The sequence below is a fragment of the Mercenaria mercenaria genome, chromosome 6 (assembly GCF_021730395.1).
Source record: "Mercenaria mercenaria strain notata chromosome 6, MADL_Memer_1, whole genome shotgun sequence".
NCBI lineage: Eukaryota > Metazoa > Mollusca > Bivalvia > Venerida > Veneridae > Mercenaria > Mercenaria mercenaria.
Window position 1 is genome coordinate 26,373,027 of NC_069366.1, and position 22,537 is coordinate 26,395,563.

Genomic DNA, 22,537 nt, shown 5'->3' on the forward strand with positions numbered 1-22,537 from the left:
TAATACTGTGAACTCAATTATTAATATTTGGTTGAAATAAATTATTGTTATCTACGAATGATTATTTGTGCACATTAGTTGATGTTCACTTCACTAAATGAATTACTGTGTACATTAACACCATGTGTACCTATCATTAAATCAGTCAATTAATGAGATGTTCAGCTCATTTGCATAGCGCAATAAATTAATACTCATTAGAGGTTAAAATCTGTCTACGAAAGTTCAAATTAACAAAAATCGATTATTTGGTTGAAATAAGTTAACGTCCCCTTTAAGTTAATTATTGCACGAATTGATTGATTTTCACATACCTCTAAATGAATAAATGTATGCATAAATTCATTTCATTTGCACTGAAATTTAAACTGACGTGAAATTGAAATCATTTGCAGAGCGAAATTAACGGTTGAAATATTTTTACATCGATCAAATTACTTTTGGATTTGCCAACAACGGTCGGAAATAATGTAGGGATAATACACGTTTTTTTTGTGTATTAACGTCTGCAGAAGCCCGCGGGATTGTTTGTGACCGAGACCGAAGGTCGCTATTCTTACATAAAAAAAATATTTCACGACGATTTATATATTGTTTTCATATGTGATGACTTGACGATTCCGGTACATTTTTTATTTACCATTCCTGTTGTTCTTGGACACTATCAAAAGTACATCCTGGAGGTTTTTAAGCGATTTTTTTATCTCTCATTATTACAAACATAAAATTACCAATAATTGTTCATATCATTTCACAATTTTTGGACTCGATCACAATTTCAAGAATAATAACTTTACATTCGAATTATATTGAGTACGGTCACGCAGTTGGAGTACGGATGAGTACGAACGTAGTGTCAAGCTTCCAAGCTGTTTATATAAATTCTTCGAGAAATTAGATAAAAACATACCGACTGATACTTACCAAAATCATAAATATGATTCCTAAAAACAAAGAATAGCATAGGTACACACGCGATTCTTTGACATTCGCGTTTGGCTACAAAATCAGAATTGACGCAGAGTTCTAAAAGGGAAGTAAACAAGGGAAGAAACGAGTACGAACAATGTTGACAATGTTGGGGGCAGCGCATTTGGCGTTAGTTACTGATACATTAAAACATTCTATGGTTTAGATTGCATCTTTAATGCTTCAAGAAGAGGGTTTTATGAAAGAAACAAGACGCAGATACCAGATGTCAATCTGCGCAGAATTACATATACGGCCCTGGGAAAGCATTTCAAAAATAAAAATCGGGTATTAACAGCACGTGAACTGCCTTGTTTGCACACGATTTTTCTCCCGTTAAAACATGGGCGGATCCAGTGAAAAAAGTAGTTTTTATGCAAGAATGCATGCATAAATTTTACACATCATCAGCTTAATTTGAACACTCTTTGACTGAACTGCTGCAAGCATCAAGTGAATTGAAATTCTCTAAAATGTGTTTTGTGGGCACATTAATTAATTTCAAAGCAAATCAATATGTGTGTCAACATCAACAAAAATGTAAATTTGGTTGCATTAAAACAGATAAATTCCTTCAATTTCAAATCCACACACCTCTTCCCCAAACAAAAATAAATCATTCAGTCTGATATACAAGCATGTAATTGTATATTTTAAGGAGAGACTTTACTTAGTCAAAATATATTGTTAAGAACCATTACGCTATGGAAAAGTGTATTATTTTTAATATAGAAAACTACCTCAAAATACATGAGTGGCTTGTAGACCAAAATGTGTCACATGAAAGGCATCGTTAGATGACCTTCAGAGTAAAGTCATACATATCGCTTTGCCAATAACAAAATAATATTCACCTTTGACCCATGAGGGAACGGGTTCAACATGGGTTCGTACTGGAACTGCAAACTCATAGAAGTAAGTTTTTCCGGAATTTAGTGTGGCATGTGCATCTACCGTCTGGGATGCTGGTGCAAAGAAAGCTACATCGGTTGACAAATCCAAACTTTGTGTCCGTATACTGATATAATCATCCGGGTCTTTCCAATTGGTATAGAAGAATGTCAACATTTTTTCTAGCGCGAGTTTTGTATCATTGTCTTTTGGGAACAGGTTTTCATTTACTATACTCGGAACAACTGTGCCTCTGAACTCATTTTTCGATATGTTGTATTCTAGGTATGATACTGCAAAATAACCTAAATAGAAAGCGCCATCTACATTATTTGCGCCTACCATAATATCGAGAGAGGCAAAGAAGTCTCTAGCTTTAGCAGTCTTGGCAGAGTTTCCGTGCATGATTTCGTTCGGCGAATCAACTAAAAATTCACCATCTATCACTGGTCCAAACAGTGTTTTATTAGACTGCAGTGAAGATGGATCCTTCGACTGTAGGCACGTTACAAATGTCTTTGAGTTAGGACCACATCCTTGGTCGCTAAAATACGTCTCAAAGCTGGACACTTCTTTTACGGCCCAGGGCGCGACAGCCGCTCCACTTTGTGCGATTACCCGTTTAAACAGTCCGTCATTTCCTGGATATAATGCTTGGAACATAACAGAAGCACCTCCTGCAGATTCGCCAAAAATTGTTATTTCATCTTTGTAGCCAAGGAAACTATCAATATTGTCATGTACCCACTTAATTGCCAGGTGCTGATCCCAAAGTCCTTGGTTTCCTGGGAATGCACCGTTGCTGTCTCGTAGAAATCCAAACATGCCAATACGGTAGTTTATGGTCACAACAATAACATTGCCAAACAAAGCTAGTGCTTCAGGCTTGTAGATTGATGCTGCACCCTGGGTAAACCCACCCCCATATATCCAAACCATGACCGGAAGTAGGTCGTTGGCTCGGAGCTCATGCGGAACGTAAATGTTCAGGGTAAGACAGTCTTCGGAAAATCCATTCACAGCATCTTTCACCGTAGCCGTGTCCTGGACAGACTGTTGGTAGCACGCCGCTGGAGAATTCCGAGCGTCGAATGTTCCTTGAAATTGCGCTTTTGGAACTGGTTTCCTAAATCTGTTTATTCCTGCAGTTGATTCGGCGAATGGAATTCCAAGAAATTTAGAAATTAATTTTTGCTTTCCGTCAACAGAAATATTCTCCTGAAATCCCATGATGCTGCCCAAATTTGTGTTCACTGTTACCGGTGTTTGTGTAGCGCACAATGAGGCATACGCCAGGATCCCACATATTCGGAAGAGCTTCATTTGTTAGAACGAAACAGCGTTCCTTCAAACTGGGTATGTTTTAACAAATGTTTTTAACTCACTGAATAGATTTTTTTCATGTGACACGGAGAACGAATCTTGGTAGAAATCAAAATATTCAAGGCCATGCATAACTTTTTCTTGTTGTACACAACCCCAAAGCTATGATAACATACAAGAAAGCACCGTACGAATTTAAAAATCATTTTATTACAAACTAGTTTGCACTTTTAAAATGAACTTTGCAATAAGTAAAATGTTAAATAGAAAAAGTGGAAACTCCACAGGTCGCTCAACACAACAAAAACGAAAATGTTGCAGGCTCGGTTTGATTGAGCCTGTTCATGGACGTAGTGGAAATGCATGCTACCGTCCACACCCTCTAGGCCCGGGTTGAGCAGAACTCAACATTTTAGCATTCAGTGTTTCTTTATTTTCAGGTTTTATAATCATTATTCATGGTGTGGTTAGTAGAAAATGTTCATAAACTTAAAATAAGTTGTGACTAGCTTGATGATTCTATAATTGCTGTGCTTCGTATTTATTCAAGTTTACAGTGTGCTAATATTTCAACTAGCTTTAAAGGTGGTCAGTGATATCTGAGCAACATTTTGAGTATATTCTGTTATAGATTTATTTAAGGAACAATTGGACCAATTCCATAGTGTTAGATCCCTATAAGAAATGTATGTTTTATTATTTTCATTTACTCCCCTTAAATACGAAAGTATTTTTTAAAAAATGGACCATTGCTTTTGATTTCAATACAAATTTCAATTTTACATTTGCATTTGATAGATATTGGGATATTTCATCAATCTGAACCAAATGGAAGGTTTTAAAACAGTATGTAACTTTAGATTTCAATTATTTCCAATCTATCCTGGTTGCGCAAACAAAATAGGTAAAGGGAGGTAATAATATTCTGCTAATCATATATTTGTAAGTGTAATTATATAAAACAAATATAAAACAATAGTCATTACATTCATATAATTTCTTAGGTAAATTGTATGTATGGAATTATTTGCTACACTTTCGACGAAATCCATTACTTGATCAAAATCTGAATAACTACCTTTAAATTAGCAAACAAAGTGATCAGTTACTCAGACAGACAGGCGGATAACTTTATTTCACCCAAGGTATTATACAATACTACATAAGAATATGCAAATAAGTTTGAATAAAGCCAAAATCTAGTTCCAGCAGGAATCAGCGAAAAAGAGTACAATCAATTGCTAACATGTACATGTGTATATGTATCAAGGGGGGAAATCATTTACTTCTTTAACTCATATACATAAAAAAATCATGCTAGAGAACAAGTAGGGGGAATATGTTTAGTTCATTTGCAATACACACACACAAGGGGTTACGAAAAAATATAAGTTCTGTAGGAACAACATAATACATCGTAATGATTTAAAATTAAGCGTGGGAATACGTGATTAGGTTTCAGTGGCCTGTCGTCCTATATTTAGACAATAAAAGTGCTAACGTATAGTGGACGCAACTTGACCCCGATGGTTGACCTTTGTATTATAATACATAAGGAGGCATAACCTATTATTGAAAAGGTGTGTACGTAAAACGCTGTATACAAACTCCTCCCATTTAGATATATACGGCTTACCTAAGCACCCCTTATTTCTACAATGAAATAATCGATATGAATTATCAGCCTAAGGTCAACCATCGCGGTCAAGTTGCGACTACTATATATGGGTCTATAACAGCGAATTGGAAATAGGTTACACGTGTTTGGATTAACTTTAGGATTTTGATTGTTGTGTATTTTGAATAACTGGAAAGAAAAAAGGCTACTGTTTTAAAAATAAACTCCTAACGCTCAGGGACTTCTGCACTCCATACATTTGTAGATTGTCTGATTTTTGGAAACAAAATAAAAGAATATTTCGCAGAATTGTTAAAGGTCATAAATTTCAAATGGATAAGTAAGCATAGATATTCTTTCCGTTTTAAGTTTCTATCATGCTAATTAATGCCAAACTTACAAAAGAGGTATTATGCCTAAATTTTATATCTGAAAATATATTTGAATACATGTAATTGATAAAACGGCAATTTCTACAGAATCTACATTCCCACCGCCCTCAATTATTATCATTACAGAAGTCTGCCAGCAAAAGAAATGTTTCTCATGCCAGTATATCTCGTTTTGCTGCAAATTACGACATGACACTGGCTAAAGATAACTTATAGTGCCGACCTGCTGGGAGATCAAGAATCATACTTATTAAACAAAATGTGTGAAGAATCAATTGATACGCTAAAAGTTAGCCTTTAACTCTTTAACTATGATAGAGCACTAGGACATATGGAAAATGACAACAACAATGCCATTTGCTCCCGGTTATTCAACACAACCATGCTAGTGATGAATGTGGTTGTCTGATGGTAATAAATGTAGATGGTGAGTATTCGACCTAATTAGTGAATTAGTGTATAAAGACATAAAATAAACATTTTTGTATGTATAAAGAGAAATGTGGGATATGTTTAAAGCACATAGATATAAGTTCGTTTACTTGTGCTAGTTAAATACATTAAATTATGATCCTATGGCTTTAATTCAATATCTAGTGGTGAACTATTGCAGAATGAACATAGTGCACGTGTACTTACTGATACTAATGTACTGTCTGCTATAATCTCTATCACACAAGCAAACAATGAGATATCCTATTACCAAAATTTGTTTTACAATTAATCGCTGATTTTGCCAAACATAATGACAAATAAAGAATAAAACCAAAGCACAAAACACTAAATGTCTCCCTGACTAGTAGTAGGAACTTTAATTCTAAGGACATCTTTTTAAATTTAAGCTCAACAGTTACTACCTTCAGAGTAGCAATCAATATTTTAAAAGAAATGGACGAAAACCCCTATTTCTGAAAAAATACTCCATTCCCAACCCCTCGAAACTCTGAAAATTTCCGTGTGTATTTATTTCGACAAATAGAACTTTGAAACTACAGACATACACGGATTTAGCAAAATTCGTCCAAAATGCCATTGTTGCCCGCGAAACAGTTTTGTCTTCGGTTGAAGAATCAGCACCAGACCGGTTGTAGATGAATACAGCTGTGTTAAGAGGTGCTCCGAATACATAAAATACTTCATCAGTGTGATTTGATCCTGTAACTTTAATTCCATAAATCTAAGTTTTCGGAAAATAAATACTGTATGTGAGTTCATGTCTGATACACTTTTTAAACTGTCTGATACACTTTTTAAACTCATTCCCATTACATTCCAGCACTGGTTTTACTTGTTTGATATTTAAAACTGTTTCAAATTACTTTGTGATTTCGCAATGTCAGATATACATATTTTCAGACTCTGCAGTAGTACATTTTTAAAAATTCACTTTGGACTGGAAACTAGTATGTCTCTAATGCTGGTTATCGATAGGATGTGTCATGTTCCAAAGATAACTAACACACCGTTAACGGCATCGTTTATTCTTGACTTTTTGCAAAAATAGTAAAGGTACTCACCATTCATCCACGAAGGAACATCAGTGACGCCCTTTCTTAACTCAACTGAAAACTCATAGAAATATGTACTTCCTTTTTGTAACTGAGCATGCGCGTCGACTGTCTGGGCTGCTGGTGCAAAGAAAACGGCGTCGTTTGACATATCTAAAACAAGCTTGCGTATACTGACATAGTCATCCGGGTCTTTCCAATCAGTATAGAAGAATGTCATATTCTTTCTAGTGCCACTCTTGTATCATTATCTTTTGGAGAAAATGTTTCCTTAATCATGTAGGGAACGACCTGAGTTTGGAAATTGTTTTTCGTTATATTGAATTCCAGATCGGAGTGACCTAACAGATCAGAAAACCTGATAAATTCTAGAGTTCCATCTAAATCATTCACACCAACTATGACATTAAGGGAAGCAAAAAAGTCTCTAGAATTAGACGTGACAGCAGATTGTCCTTTGATTATATTCCTTGGGGTGTCAACTAAAAAGTCGCCATCTACTACTGGTCCAAAGGATGTTGTGTTCGACTGAAGTGAGACCGGGTCCTTTGATGGCAGACATGTGACAAATGGCTTTGAATCAGGTGAACATCTTTGCTCATTCAAATAAATTTCAAAGTCAGGCATATCTTTCAACGCCCAAGGAGAGATAGCCGTTCCGCTTTCTGCAATTACCCTTTTAAACAAGCCTTTATTTCCAGGGTATAATGCCTGTAACATAACAGATGCGCCACCTGCTGATCCTCCAAAGATTTTTACTTCGTCTTTGTAACCAAAGAAACTATCAATGCTGTCATGCACCCATTTGATTGCAAGATGCCGATCCCAAAGTCCTTGATTTCCCGGAAAAACACCATTTCTGTCACGTAGAAACCCACACATACCTATACGATAGTTAACTGTCACTACAATAACGTTTCCAAATAAAGCTAGTACCTCGGGGTTGTACAATGTTGCTGCACCCTTAGTAAACCCACCGCCATATATCCAAACCATGACTTGGAGCAAATCCCTTGATTTGAGTCCAGTTGGTACATAAATATTTAGAGTTAAACAGTCTTCAGAAAATCCAGGGACACCATACCCTTTCATTAACTTTCCGTTTTCAACTGCTTGTTGGTAACATGCCAAAGACATATTTTTCGCATCGAAAGTTCCTTGAAACGGAGCTTTAGGAATTGGTTTCCTAAATCTATTTGTTCCTGCTGTTGATTCAGCAAATGGAATTCCAAGAGACTTTGATATCTGTTTTTGCTCACCGTCAACAGAAATAAAGTCCTGAAATCCCATAATACTTCCAACATTTGTGTTAACTGTTATTGGCGTTTGAGAGAAGCATGCGGCTATGAGCATAAAAACCGCAACTGTGATGGAAATCACTTTTAATGCTGTCACAATGTCTGTCCACTTTGGGTAAAAACTTTGAGTAAAGTTATTTCGTACTTTTTATTTATGTATAAACATTGCATTTACTGATAAGAAGACTGACCTGACATTTTATCACATAAAGGAATAAAGGCAAATCCTCGTTTCTGGCATCAAAGCCCATGGTTTGAACCGTTACTATCTCATAGAAATCCAAGCCTTATAGTACGATAGTAACAACGTTGTCATATAAACAGGGCTTATATAACGATGCCTCACCCTGGGTAAAGCTATAGTCACACTTACGGATATGTCCGTGCGTTGAGGTACGGTGCGGAAGGATCTGTCTGTTGGGAGCGGACACGGATAAGTATGAAGAGCAGTACGTCTTAGTACGGGAAAAATGGTAAGAAACGGGGAACAAAAAATAGAGGACGCAAATAAGTACTACGTTGAACTACGTTTTACTGCGCCTGGCAACTTGTCCAGCACGTGGACGGGTCTGCGAAGAACTACGTTGAACTACGCTTAAGTACGGTCAACCTCGGATAACTACGTTCAGCTACAGATCAATACGGCAAGGTACGTTTCAGTACGGATAACTACGTTTTAGTACGTTTAACTACGGATGAATAAGTTTCAATCAAGTTGGACTAAAGTCACGCTCAAATGGCTACGGATCGCTCAAACTTTTGTGCATGTTCAAACGTTGGAGAAACTTGCAAGTTTGGGATAAGTCTTGAATAGGTTTTGACCAAGTGTTGGTACGGATTGATACGGATTACTACTTTGAGGTACGGCTCAGGTACGTTTCGATACGGATTATTACGTTTCTGTCCGTGGCTAGACGTAACTATCCGCGCCGTATGTGTAACTGGGGTATAAACCACTGCTATATATATAAAACGTAACAAGCAGTAATGAACGAACACGTTCCGGGAAAGGCAGTCCGCTGAAAATCCAGACACCCCATAAACATCTAACACAGACGTGTCCTGAGCAGTCTGTTTAAAACATACACGTGCCTATTTCCTTGCGTCTGCGTTTTGGAATCGGTTTTTGTGATCGGTTTTCCGGCTATGTGTTCCTGCAGTGGATTCAGCCGATGGATTTCCAAGAAAGTTACAAATTAATTTCCACTCAAAGTCGACAGAAATGAACCCACGAAGGCCCTTGCATGGTGCAACATTAGTGTTTACTGCAAATGGTGTTTATGTAATACAGAGAAGTGTGTGCGCTGATACCGCTTTAAAAAGTGTTGTTGTTTTTTCAGTCAGTGTTTATCCCGAAGGAATTTATTAAGGGAGACGGAGTCGTGATAAATAATAATAAGAAGAAGAACAATAACTTTATTTACCGATGATAACACATTTGGCCGTAGTCAGTTCAACATATGGTCATCTAACATAATCAATTGAAAATTCCGCCCTTAGTATGTAAAATAGGATATGACATGGAACAACGTATTATGAAAATCGAAGTTGTAGATCATTTTAAATATTTAGGATTGATGTTTTGTATACTGGTGTAATGAAAAATGCTGTTAAAGTGCTCTCCGAACAGGCCCTTAAGGCGTACAGTAGCTTATTATCATTATTTACCCGTTACACATAAATAAGAAAACTGAATTTTCATTATTTGGTACCATGGTTATACCAGTTCTTACATACTGTTCTGAGGTGTGGGGCATATATGATTTTACAGAAAGTGACAAGTTACACATAAAGTTTTGTAAAACAATACTAGGAGTTCGTCAACAGACCCCTAATTTAGCAGTTTATGGGGAACTGAGAAGGTTCCCGTTACCAGTTATTTGTAAACAATGAGCATTGAAATACTGGTTAAAAATAATGCAAAATCCAAACTCCCCTATGTACAGAATTTTTATCGAACAGTGTAATAGCAACAGTGATAGCTGTTGGGCAAAATCTATCAAGCATTTATTAGGCAGTCTTGGTTATAGTGATATTTGGAATAATTTTGATTATAATGCAAATTACCGATGTTTAAACAACGCATTTGCGACCAGTTTATCCAAAACTGGCGTGCTTCTGTCCAATCTATGTCCAAGTTAGAATATTATAGTAAATTCAAAACAAAGTTTTGTTTTGAAAAATATATTAATCATTTAATGTTGTAACAAATGATGGATTAAGAAAAGAATTGAGTTGTTTCAGATCAAGCTCTCACAAGTTGGAAATCGAATTAGGTAGATTCTTAGGTACCGTTAGAAATGAAAGAATATGTAAAATGTGTACTTTAAATTGTATTGAATCAGAATACCATTTTTTTCTTTGTTGTCCTCTTTATGTTGATATACGTAGAAAATATTTTGGAAATACACTTAACAAAATTCCTAATTGGTCAGTTTATAATGTATTACTACTTTGTTAATAATGCATGTATTTACAAGAAATTTCACATACCGACATTTGAATAGGTACTGCAGATAATTATTGATTTATTTTTGGCCGACTCACGGCCAGCGTAACCGCATTAGGCGTTTTGGCCAATATTGCATATTTTGCACGTGCAGGGCATGCGCACCAATATGCACTTGTTAGTGAACATTTTTGGCATTACTGACGAAAGTCCTACTAGAAAAACATATATCATTGTGAATTTGACACAAGAGCAACGCGCCCGGGCTGTCGGAATTTTACAACAAAACTCAAAATCGGCCACTTCAATGAACTGTCCTTGGGTTAAAGTTTGCCAAAAGAGCGCGGATGGTAGATAACCAACGACTGAAGGTTCTTGTAAACGGAAATAAGGTTAAAAATGGAAATAACCATCAAAGTAACAGCTACAAACAAATTATATCAAAATTCTTTTGAAATTACAAAAATAATTACACGTGTCGTAAATGTGTCCCGGCTAGCAACACTCCGACAGCTCGATCGCGTTGCTTTTGTGTCAATTTCACCATGATATGTGTTTTTCTAGTAGGTCTTTCGTCAGTAATGCCAAAAGTGTAAACGAACAGGGGCATTGTGGTGCACATACCCTGCACGTGCAAAATATGTAATCTTAGTCAAAACGCCTAATGCGGTTACTTTGGATGTGAGTTGCCAAAATAAATCAATAATTAGCCGGAAACACCCTTGGTTTTGATGCCATCACTGTTTACTTAAAACACGTACTACATACCACCTTCTGAGGCTATTAGAATTATACCTATGGGGCCTGTACTACTTTTATTTTTATTTTGTTGGGTATAACGTCGCATCAGCACAATTATAGGTCATATGGCGACTTTCCAGCTTTGATGGCGGAGGAAGATCTCAGGTGTCCCTCTGTGCATTATTTCGTCACAAGCGGGTACCTGGGTAGAACCACCGTCCTTCCGTAAGCCAGCTGGATGACATGAAGAATTCAACGCCCCGAGTGAAGCTCGAACCCACATCGATGAGGGGCAAGTGATTTGAAGCCAGCGAGCTTACCTACTCTGTCACGGAGGCCTCCAGCCTGTACTACAGGAAATAAAAATATTAAATCATTAGTCCGTTCAATGCAATTCAAGCGGAATTGACTTACATGTTATTCCTAAATATCCAACTGATAACACAATCTAACTTACCAAAAAGTTTGAAACATTTTCCCTCTGATTAAATAACAAGAGTCAATAAAATGAATATAAAAGAGATAACTTACGTCGTTTCATTTGAACGATACAGCTTAAGGACACACTTAAGAGTCAATTGACATTTTTTGACATTTTTTTTTTGTTTTTGTTTCATATAAATTCACCGTAATTTCCTCTATCAGGTGCAAAAACAAATGAATTTAAAAGTTCAAATATGAAACCTTTACTTGATGAATTTCCAAAATTAACAGTAGATAACACCCTTCTGAAAAGAACAGACAGGCAATAAATTTATTTGCGTTATTTCTGGACCATCAGCTAAACATTTGATTTCTGAATCTCGATGAGGGGTGGCATTTAAGACTCTAGAGGGAGAGTTAATGGGAGTTATGTTGCCTGGATGTCATTGAAATCATATGGGTAATTTTCATCAGGTAAATATAACTGATTTTGACTGGCTGTCTTGGTAGAGGGGGTTTGAAATTATTTTTGAATAATTACTACTAATGTTCAAATTGTCGACCTATTAATAGATGGAATGGAATATAGATGTAGTCTAATTCGTTGGCTGAAGAATAAGGGAAGTTCATGCTTTAACGAAGGTGGGGCCTAAGGATTTAGTTCTCATTATACATCTTCGTTTTCTCAGTGCAGAAGAAATATTTCATGTGATTCATTTCCTTTATTTATGAAGGAAATTGCATAAAAATTGGCAGTCTGTTCCTTTGAATGGTATTCTATAAAAGTGTATCACAGGTTTTTTAATAAATGAACCCATTCTTGATTTATACAATTTTTAATTCATTGGGGAAGGAAACAGATACACAAAAATAATTGATTTGTCTGTAACTCTTTTTTTCTGGCAAGTTAGGGAAAATGAGTGATACTCTTTGGTAGTTTATGGGCCTCCCATACTGCAAAACAATTTTTGGCTAATTTGAAGTACTGATGAGAGTTGAATCTGTGTGAAGATAGCAATATAGACTTTAACATATTTTGTTATATTAAAAGAATCACGGTGCATAAAATGTTATCAAAAAGTACCATGGTATTGTTCAACATATTACCTTCATTTTGGTATGCTACACATCACGTTTATTCCTCAGAAATATGAAGAAAAGTAATGTTAAAGCACCCTAAATGTGTCCTTAAAATGTTTTAATTGACGTAAAGTGTCACAATTTCTTATTTCTAAAGGGAGCTCATTTCGCATCTTGGGAGCACCAACCGAGAATGACCTATACTGTTTTCGAGAGGTTCATTTGTGACCGATCTTAAGCTTCTATTGTTAGAAAAGGAAGCAATACGCTACAAACCCATGCTTGCCAAGTTAGTGATAACACAATGTGAAAGTAATCATGTTCTTTCTTGCATGATGCTATATCATACACATTAACGTAGAAGAACTGTTCGACCCAGTATCGTTTATCATACAATCTTTTGATTCAGTATATCTTTTAATGTGAGGCTCATTTAAAGTAGTCTTGGCTATTGGGTGATGGAAGAAACAAAAGGGCTTTCGCCGCCACACCAGGTAGGGTCAAAAACGCCCCATGTCTCCAGCAGTAATTAATATTGAAGTGTTTGTTGAGTTTCAGCAACGAAAACTCGCTCGCATTTTTAACTACAGGATGGTTTAAGCCAGAGGGTTTCTGTTTAAAAATCGACATTGATATAGAATTTGAAGCAAGAAGGTTTCTGTTGGAGAAAAAAAACTTTTTAAAATTGATATTCGTATTGTTAAAGCTAGCTGGTCTGTTTTCCACATTGCGTGGATGGCAGAAAATAACACTTTTCGCTTGTCGTCTCGAAAATTCTAAGATTTATTCATACGTATCGTATCAGGAATGCGCTGAGAAAAAAGCGTTTATATGCACTTTGGCGTTGAAACGGACAAAAATGCAAAACAAAAATCTGTTAGAACTGTTTGCTTTCATAGTAGTTGTTGGTCACGGTTGGGAAACAAGTTATGAAAAGCATTCAAAATGACATAATATCGAGTTGTATATTGTATCATTTGCAGTAAGAAAGGCGACGAAATTTGTGCATTCAACAGAACACTTTTAAGTGAATAGACACTTACCGGTACGTATCTGTTGTCGCTGTAAAGCTGTGCACAACACACGTGAACAGTTCAACTGAATTCACATAGTGATCGAGTATCCTTTATTTCTTTATCCTACAGTTTCAACTGTGTTGAAAACATGACCATTAGTAAGTTCACACTGAAATGCATGGATACCAAATCAATGTAAAAATCATGGGGTAACGTATTTTTGAATACCCTATGTAGTTTATTCAATACCTAGTTCAAACCAAAATGAAGAGATAGTACCTAGTTCACTTTAAGTGTTTATCTGTTGCTCTGGTACATGTAGTTGTACCAAACTTTCCTTGGCATCGTGAACATTTGCCTAAGAATATATAACCACAAAGCAATAGATGATCCGCTAATTTTATACTACATGTACGTGTACTGTATAAACATGGAACATAGTAAAGAAAACATAATAATCGCTAAAATACTGTTGAATATACGAAAAGAATGTGACTTTACAATAATAATTTAATAATCATGCACTTGTTTGAAATCTATGCAATCAAATACGGATGCTCTCATGATAATACATAATAATCCAGGTTTATTTTTATCCAACTATGTCAAGAGAGGGATCAAAATGAAAAATATCTGTTTCTTTTTGCTCACAGTTGTGCTCCCCTTTTATTTCTGGAACTATGTCAGACCAGAATGTCATTCTTCTAGGATAGAATCCCTCCATGACTGAGGCTGGAGACATTTGATTGGATATCTGCACGTAGCGTCGGGATGTCGTATCATATTCTGGCCACGCTGTGTTCGCGAAAACGGTTACATCCACCGGCATGTTTGGATTCCTTTAATTAGATATCAGGATATGCATATTTATGTTTGAACCAGGATACATGAAAATATCTTATAAATAATTTGCAATCATTACTGATAGCGAGTGTTATGGAACACTGAGTAATGTATATGATGTCTGTGGTAGCAAGAGACAATCATTATTTTTCTCATGTTTCGACCTACACAATCTTTTGTTTAAAAATGTGATCTTTGTGCAACATCTATAACTTTCAATTTCTGTGTCAGTAACAATTGTTCCAGAGACATATATTGTACCCGAAGGACAGTTGTCCTGTCGTTTCAAAACTGTGTACCATTTAAACAAATCAGTTTAATGCGACACTGGAAAGTTTGAGCAACAAAAGTCATTACACTGCCAGTGTAATTGACGGGCTATCAAAGAAATTAATCATGCATACTTTCAGTATACTGCACATATTTAACACAAGAATTAATCAAAATATTACATTTTCTAACGACAACATATGCTAATTAACCTTGTGTATACAATCTCCGTTTCGAAATGATTTTCAAAGCCTTCGTTGTCTTGAATTGATTAAGTATGTTTGGATAAGAAATACAGTATTTTACATACAACGACATATTCTTCTCTTTTTTCCGCTTGAATTACTATTCTAGTTGAATCTTATTTCAAGGGTAGGTACATTTAATAGGCAGGCATCTTGCGCAATGCCACTGAATGACTGAAAAACAATCGTAAAAAAAATGGAATAAGCTTGAGAGTACGCTTTAAACAGTTGACGGATTGATAAACAGAATGCTGATGTTTGTTTCGTATGAACCTTAATGTCAGTCTTCCGTCTGACTACTATATCTGGTTCTGTGGTGATGACTTGGTTCCTAGTCAACTTGGTGAGAACAGACTGATGGCAACTACTACCTGACCCTATTTTATAGTTCCTAATAACTTAGGCTATGCAATTAAAGTAATTTAATACACAAAGCCATGTCATTAGATTTAACATTACACATAAACATTTTACTGTTTAGAATGGAAAACAAAGAGTTCCATGTTCCTCAAATGAATAAGCCCCATAGTATCTAATTTAAATAATGAACTGGTTTGCCATATATGATTGTAATAATCAAATTCTGCTAAAAGACTCAAAGCTTTTAATAAAATTATATAGACGGCAATTTTCACGTGCTTATAATTTTACATATATCATTTAAAAATGCAGCAATTTTCAGTAAATTACTTGGAACGATGATCACTATGAGCCCTGGATTCTTCAAACAGAGAATAGCTAAAACGATTTAATGAGAAAACAATTAAACAGTTAAGCTGTAACCGTACTCGTAACAATGCAGGTACATCATTAAATTAATTAAAAGATGTAATAATTTTCTGTTTTAGGCTTGGAACGTTGCTCACCATGAACCCTGGATTCTGTAAACAAAGAATAACTAAACTGCATTAAAGAAAGAAATATTAAACAGTTCAGTTAAAAACCGTGCTCATAAAATGCAAATATATTAGTTATCTAACCTTTACAGAATCGGACAGCAATTGGTGTCTGTGTACAAATTTTGCAATCCTTTTTAGAAATAAATATTCTTCACGTGTCCAGCAGTCGTAGAAGTTGAACTTAATGTTAAGTAAAATGGATTTGAATAAACATACCCAGATTTAGCGAAGTTGGACCACAGAGCCATAGTTGCACGGGAGACTTGTTTTTCCTCAGATGTGTAATTAATATTACTTAAACCAAGCATTGATGTATTGCTTAGCAACGGAGAACCGAGAACAAATTGTATTTCGTCGCCATGGTTTGATCCTGCAATTGTAAATTTATAATCGTTACACAATGATAACAAGTGATCTCTCTCTTTTTTCGATAAATATCTGATAGCTCTTTACTTTGTTTTCTGTGCATATTCAAAATATTTCATTTAGCTTGATAAAATTAACAAGGACATATCTGCCAGTAAATATGTCTCTACCTATTTAATAAAATTATTTGAATCATTAACGTGATAACATACAAAGTAAATTAACATATTTTCAATACTTGAAAAAATTACCTCTGCTCTTTTCAACAGGTGTCATTGTATCTGTTTGCACCCAGTGTGTTTGAAACGTATTTCGATGATGTTTTCCAATATATATATATATGAACTTTCCGTACACACTGGATCCAAGAAGGATACAAAACATTGAAATAATTATAGTGCTGGAAAAAATATCTAGAAGCAGTGTCAACAGATAAATTTTGAACTGGAACCTTGCAGCTTTTCAAAACGTGGAGCATAAAATTAAAACCATAAAAGCATAAATTCCACCAGTATAGTTTGATACATGAATGCTTACTATAGAAAACTGATTTGCAGATTAGTACAACATCATTTTGTCGCCAGCTATGCGCATTGTGTATGGGCGTGGGTGATTTATCACATAGGTGAAATCACGTTTGGATTTGTCAACAACGGTCGGAAATAATGCATGCATGAATTGTACACGTCATCAGCTTAATTTGTACAAGTACAAACCTGTTCTCCGCAAGTAACTGCAACTTCCCCATAAAAATCAGAGGTGGAGGAGTACATACGCCCTGCCCGGGGATCGAACTCACGACCCCGCGATCCGTAGATCTACGCTCTCCCTACTGAGTTGAGCTAAGCGGGCGGGTTTAAGAAAATCATGTACTTAGTAAAAGGTTGTTCAGAACCAGAACGCTATGGAAGTGTGTGTTTTTTTTTAATTTAGAAAACTTTTCGGAAAACCATACATATGGCCTGATACTTCACAAAATAAAATTCACCTTTGATCCATGAGGGAAGGGGCACAACATGGGCTCGTACTGGAACTGCAAACTGATAGAAGTAAGTTTTTCCGGAATTTAGCCTGGCATGTGCATCTACGGTCTGGGCAACTGGCGCAAAGAAAAGTACATCGTTTGACATATCCAAAAGGTGTTCCCGTATACTGATATAATTATCATGGTCTTTCCAATCGGTATAGAAAAATGTCAACATTTTTTCTAGCGCGAGTTTTGTATCATTGTCTTTTGGGAACAGGTTCTGATTTACGATAGTCGGAACAATGGTGTCTCTGAACTCATTTTTCGATATGTTGAATTCTACGTCTGAATGGCCTAGCAATGCTGCGAAATAACCAAAATACGCAGCGCCATCTACATTATTTACGCCTATAATGATATCGAGAGAGGAAAAGAAGTCTCTAGCTTTAGCAGTCTTGGCAGAGTTTCCGTGCATGATTTCGTTCGGCGAGTCAACCAAAAATTCACCATCTATCACTGGTCCAAACTGTGTGTTATTAGACTGCAGTGAAGATGGATCCTTCGACTGTAGGCATAAATTTTAAATAAGTTGTGAGCGGCTTAATGTGCTAATATTTGAACTAGCTTTAAATAAATTGTTAAACAAAGCCGTCAGTTACCCATATCTACATTTGTTTGCAAAATGTGATTGTTTTTATTTTAGGATTACGTTTAACATCTAAGGTATGTTACTGTCGTCATAGAGTCAATAGAAAATTGCATCGCGCAAAAGAACAACTGTTTTGATTTTTAGCAACAATTAGGTAGCAGGGTACACTTCGAGTTTTGGCCCCCGTCAATATTTGTAATAATTAGAACTTCGTGATTTTGGATGTATGGAATTAAAATGAGAGATAATGTTTGTTTATTCTTTAGAAAATTTAAACATCTGATATATGTAAAATTCTGATGTCAGTTGTAAAACTAACTGCTGCCAGCTTTGTATGAATCAATGAGTCACCTTGGCGCGGGAAATTCAAATCGTAGAAGGGTTCCATGCTTGTTGATTGATACTACGGAACATTTTTGCTATTTTGTGAAAAGACGAGATGGATGGGCCCCCATTCCATTAATATCCTGAAGTTCAGTAGGGACTATTAAATTGAGAAATGCAATAAAATTGGACATTGTTACAGCAACGGGATTATTGTAGGCTGTTCAAAAAATGCAAAATTGATGATTTTGAAATGTTATTATTAATGGATGGTGTAAAACTTTCGTTTTGATAACTTTCTGTATTCTTGTATGGGAGTCCTGATCTTGTCATTAATTAAAAGCACAAAACATGCACACAATTTATAAAATGGCCACCCTGATTCTGCTCATTAGGGAAGTGCACTATTACGACTCGCTACATGTAAGACTGGCCGTGCCCAAAATTTTCGAATCTAAGTGTACCCTGCTACCTTAATGACGAAGTGCCTAAGTGTTAAATATCATTTGCTCTCTCTCCCCCCCCCCCCCCCTCCCCCCTCTCTCTCTCTCTCTCCCTCTCTCTCTCTTAAAGAGATATCTATGTAAATTGAGGAGATACCTTGTTACGCAAAAGCTAGCTCTTAAATCATTTTAATGGATTGTCTTATAATGCCATCTTTTAATATTTTTAAAAAATGGCTCTTTATTAATTCAATAGTCGGAAAAATAACAACCACTCCCCAAGCCATATACACACGCAGTTAAACATATCTGGTCCAAAATATGACTTGAACTTCTTCAGCAAGGCTACCGTTATTACAAATTGCGTAAATATTTTCCTAAATTTTACTATCGTAATTCTGATTTAGTTTTAAAATTCAATAGTAATTTAAAGACACTTCTGCGAGAAGGTATTTCTAAACCCGTTTTTATGGGGATGTGGTTTACAAACTTCGTAAGATCTTGGGTCATGGTAATTTTCCAAATGTATTTGGTAAAATTATAAAACGTTTTATTAAAAGAGGTTACGACCCGACTGTTTTGTTTTCTAATGTTACCGCATGTTTAGTGTTCAACCCGTTTACAGTTGGACACTAAGCTTCCCTCTTTGATTGTGTCTGACGGAAAAGGGGGAGGACTCTATGATTAGCAGTTTTTAAATCCTATCAGCACTGAACTGTTTTGATATATGTCTTCTGGCCTGTTTGGTCGGGCCTTTAAGGGTGTTTCTCTTGTTGCTCTGTCTTCTGAAAAGACATTGAGTACATACGTTTTTGGTTCTAAAGGTTTGCTTTTTATATATTTATACACGAGCATTTTTGTGTTTTACATGCCATGCCTTTTTGTTTCCATTACGTGTGTTAGAGATTCACCTGGAGGGGATTACTTTTATTTACACTGTCCCGTGTCTTTGGAACATGGTGGGGGTAAGAGTGAGGTTGGGTGCGCACCATAAACCGGTTTAATCTCCCCAGTGGTGTTTTTGCCACTGACCGTTCAAAGGCGATGCCCCACTGTGTTCCTTTATTTGTTCGTTTTGTTCTCATGTGTTGGCTTTGTGTGTGCGCACGTGTGTGTGTGTGTGTGTGTGTGTGTGTGTGTGTGTGTGTGTGTGTGTGTTTGTGGTGTGCACGTCTGCGTGCTGTGGGTTTCGTTTTGGGGAGGCTGCGTTTTTGGTACGTGGCATTTCCTTTTTGATATGTGTCTTTGTTTTTTTTAATGATGATCAATAACTAATGTTATTCAGTTTGCATTGTTATTTTTTCTGCCCTCTTTTTAGAAAGATATTGCGAGCAGTTTACGTTCTCAAGCTATCTCATTCAAATAAAGTGTTAGCACTTTTGCCTACAGAGCTAGTCGTATGAAACACTGCTAGATCTTTTACATCAACTTCTATAAAGATATACTTTTAGGCAAAGAGATATCTTCAGTTTGGCCCTTAATACAGATAACTCTATTAATTGCAGTGCTGTTTCTTAAATAAAAATGTTATCTCTTGTTACGATTGCGTCAAAACTTAAAAGGCTATCTCTATATATTAAATATTTCCTGTATTGACTGAATAAATAAAGAGTAAAACGGTTTGTCATATATATTTTCGTAGCTGCTATATTACAAAGAAATCTAAAGAACCAGCGACAGTTTTACAGACTTTACGTAAAAGCAATCAGCATTCAGTTAAGAAGTTACCATGGGAAGACTTACATGTCGGTAGGCCACTTCCGATGAGAGCCTGTCACAGATATAGCTCAGGGACATATTACTCCGTGCCCGCTATATAACTCAGGGACATGTTACTCCGTGCCCGCTATATAACTCAGGGACATGTTACTCCGTGCCCGCTATATAACTCAGGGACATGTTACTCCGTGCCCGCTATATAACTCAGGGACATGTTACTCCGTGTCCGCTATATAACTCAGGGACATGTTACTCCGTGTCCGCTATATAACTCAGTGACATGTTACTCAGTGTCCGCTATATAACTCAGGGACATGTTACTCCGTGTCCGCTATATAACTCAGGGACATGTTATTCCGTGTCCGCTTTATAACTCAGTGACATGTTACTCCGTGTCCGCTATATAACTCAGTGACATGTTACTCCGTGTCCGCTATATACCTCAGTGACATGTTACTCCGCGTCCGCTATATAACTCAGTGACATGTTACTCCATGTCCGCTATATAACTCAGTGACATGTTTCTCCGTGTCCGCTATATAACTCAGGGGGGAAGGGACAGTAAATTTAAAAACTCCACAACTCTACGCTGATACCAGTGCGAAAAAAATCATAAAAAAAATCCAATTTCGACAAATTCAAGGCAATTAATAAGCGAATGTCTTGCATAGACATAGCACTTCATTATGTGACATTTTCAGTCTGCCGATTCTGTGATAAAAACGAGTAAAACGCAGGTTTCAGGACACTAAATTTTTAGACAAAAATGGCCCAAAATGCACACCTTGCCCGACCTGTACCGTATTACCTGCAAATGACTGACCTAAAACACATGCATATTTTTAAAGCATGTGGCCAGACGAAAATAATGGTGGGAAGAAAAGTGTCTCATAACCGTTTACTTTTTCCGCAAATTTGAGCTGAAGCTGGATGGATGGATGACCGTTTCCAATTCGTCTGACTTCCGTTACCTCAGGTAAAGTTTTAGACCCGGCCGTCTACATGGAGCTAGGAAAATCGATACATGCACATATTTATTTTACACAATAATTACTCGTACGCAGGAATCCTTAGTTCTATAAACATCATAAACAACCAGTTGAATATATATGCCTGTAAAGTACATATGTCTACTTTATTTAAAAAACGATATTAGATGACAACAGCATGAAACACTTGCGTTCTGACTTTTGATACTGTCTTGAAATGTTCATGTTGTATCTTTGCTCGTGTGCGTATTTTTATCGACAATTGTTTGCAATTTTAATGACCATTTTTCTTTAGTGTGTTTAAGAGAGAGCATAGGAGCTCGAGATCGGAAACGCAGGTCTTTCGGCCTTTTCCGATCTTTATGTATTGCCGGAGCTTAGGGCCTTTACGAATATGATACAAAGTTTCCCTAATCTCAACTTTTGAAAAATACTGCTAAACTTCGGGTAGACTGAAAGACAATGGCTTTTCCAGTATACCTGCGTTTGTGAGTAATTCTTATATTGTATCATATTCGTAAAAGCCGTGGGTTCTGGTAATACAATGTCATAAAGGTCTGACAAGACCGAACAATCTGAGTTCCTGATCTCGAGCTCCTATGAGAGAGAGAGAGAGAGAGAGAGAGAGAGCATAAACAAGTCTTCCAATGAATAGAAAGCCATCTGATCGAACGTAAGAAAATGTCTTTACACATCGTCTAAGATTACGCTGTAATTTCCCTACAGATATGTCCTCCATCATGACGATCAACAGGTGGCCTGACTATTGTTTGCACTTTTCATGACAGTTTTACCCTTGTGTTTTAGAGAAAGAGCATAAACAAGTCCTTCTATAAATAGAAAATCATATTTTCTCATATAAGTAAATGTCTAGATACATCGTTTAATTTCTCGCGGCAATTTTTCTATGGGTATATCTTCCATCATTTCAATCACCAGGTGGCGTCTCTTTTTCCATTTGACGGAAAGCTTCTCGGAACTCTAGTAGGCAAAACTCGCTTTTAATGATGTTATTCGATAGCAAATTAATTGTATGTCTGCTTAATTCTACGGAATAAGTCCCGTTGTCAAATATATTTTTCCGGGAACAAAGTCGCGATTGTGCATGCAAAACT

The 22,537-nt window shown here is 36.3% G+C and overlaps 1 protein-coding gene across 1 annotated transcript in view; it reads right to left on the bottom strand.

Annotated features, from left to right (window-relative positions):
* The window catches only part of LOC123550608 (uncharacterized), a 59,557-nt gene that overhangs the window by 30,490 nt on the left and 6,530 nt on the right, over positions 1-22,537 (bottom strand). The window contains exons 4-7 of the mRNA XM_053546723.1: positions 17,320-17,863; positions 16,182-16,335; positions 6,993-8,121; positions 1,824-3,177 (exon numbers count right to left, since the gene is read on the bottom strand). Coding sequence (XP_053402698.1) covers positions 1,824-3,177; positions 6,993-8,121; positions 16,182-16,335; positions 17,320-17,863 — 3,181 coding nt within the window. The remainder of the gene's footprint in view (positions 1-1,823; positions 3,178-6,992; positions 8,122-16,181; positions 16,336-17,319; positions 17,864-22,537) is intronic.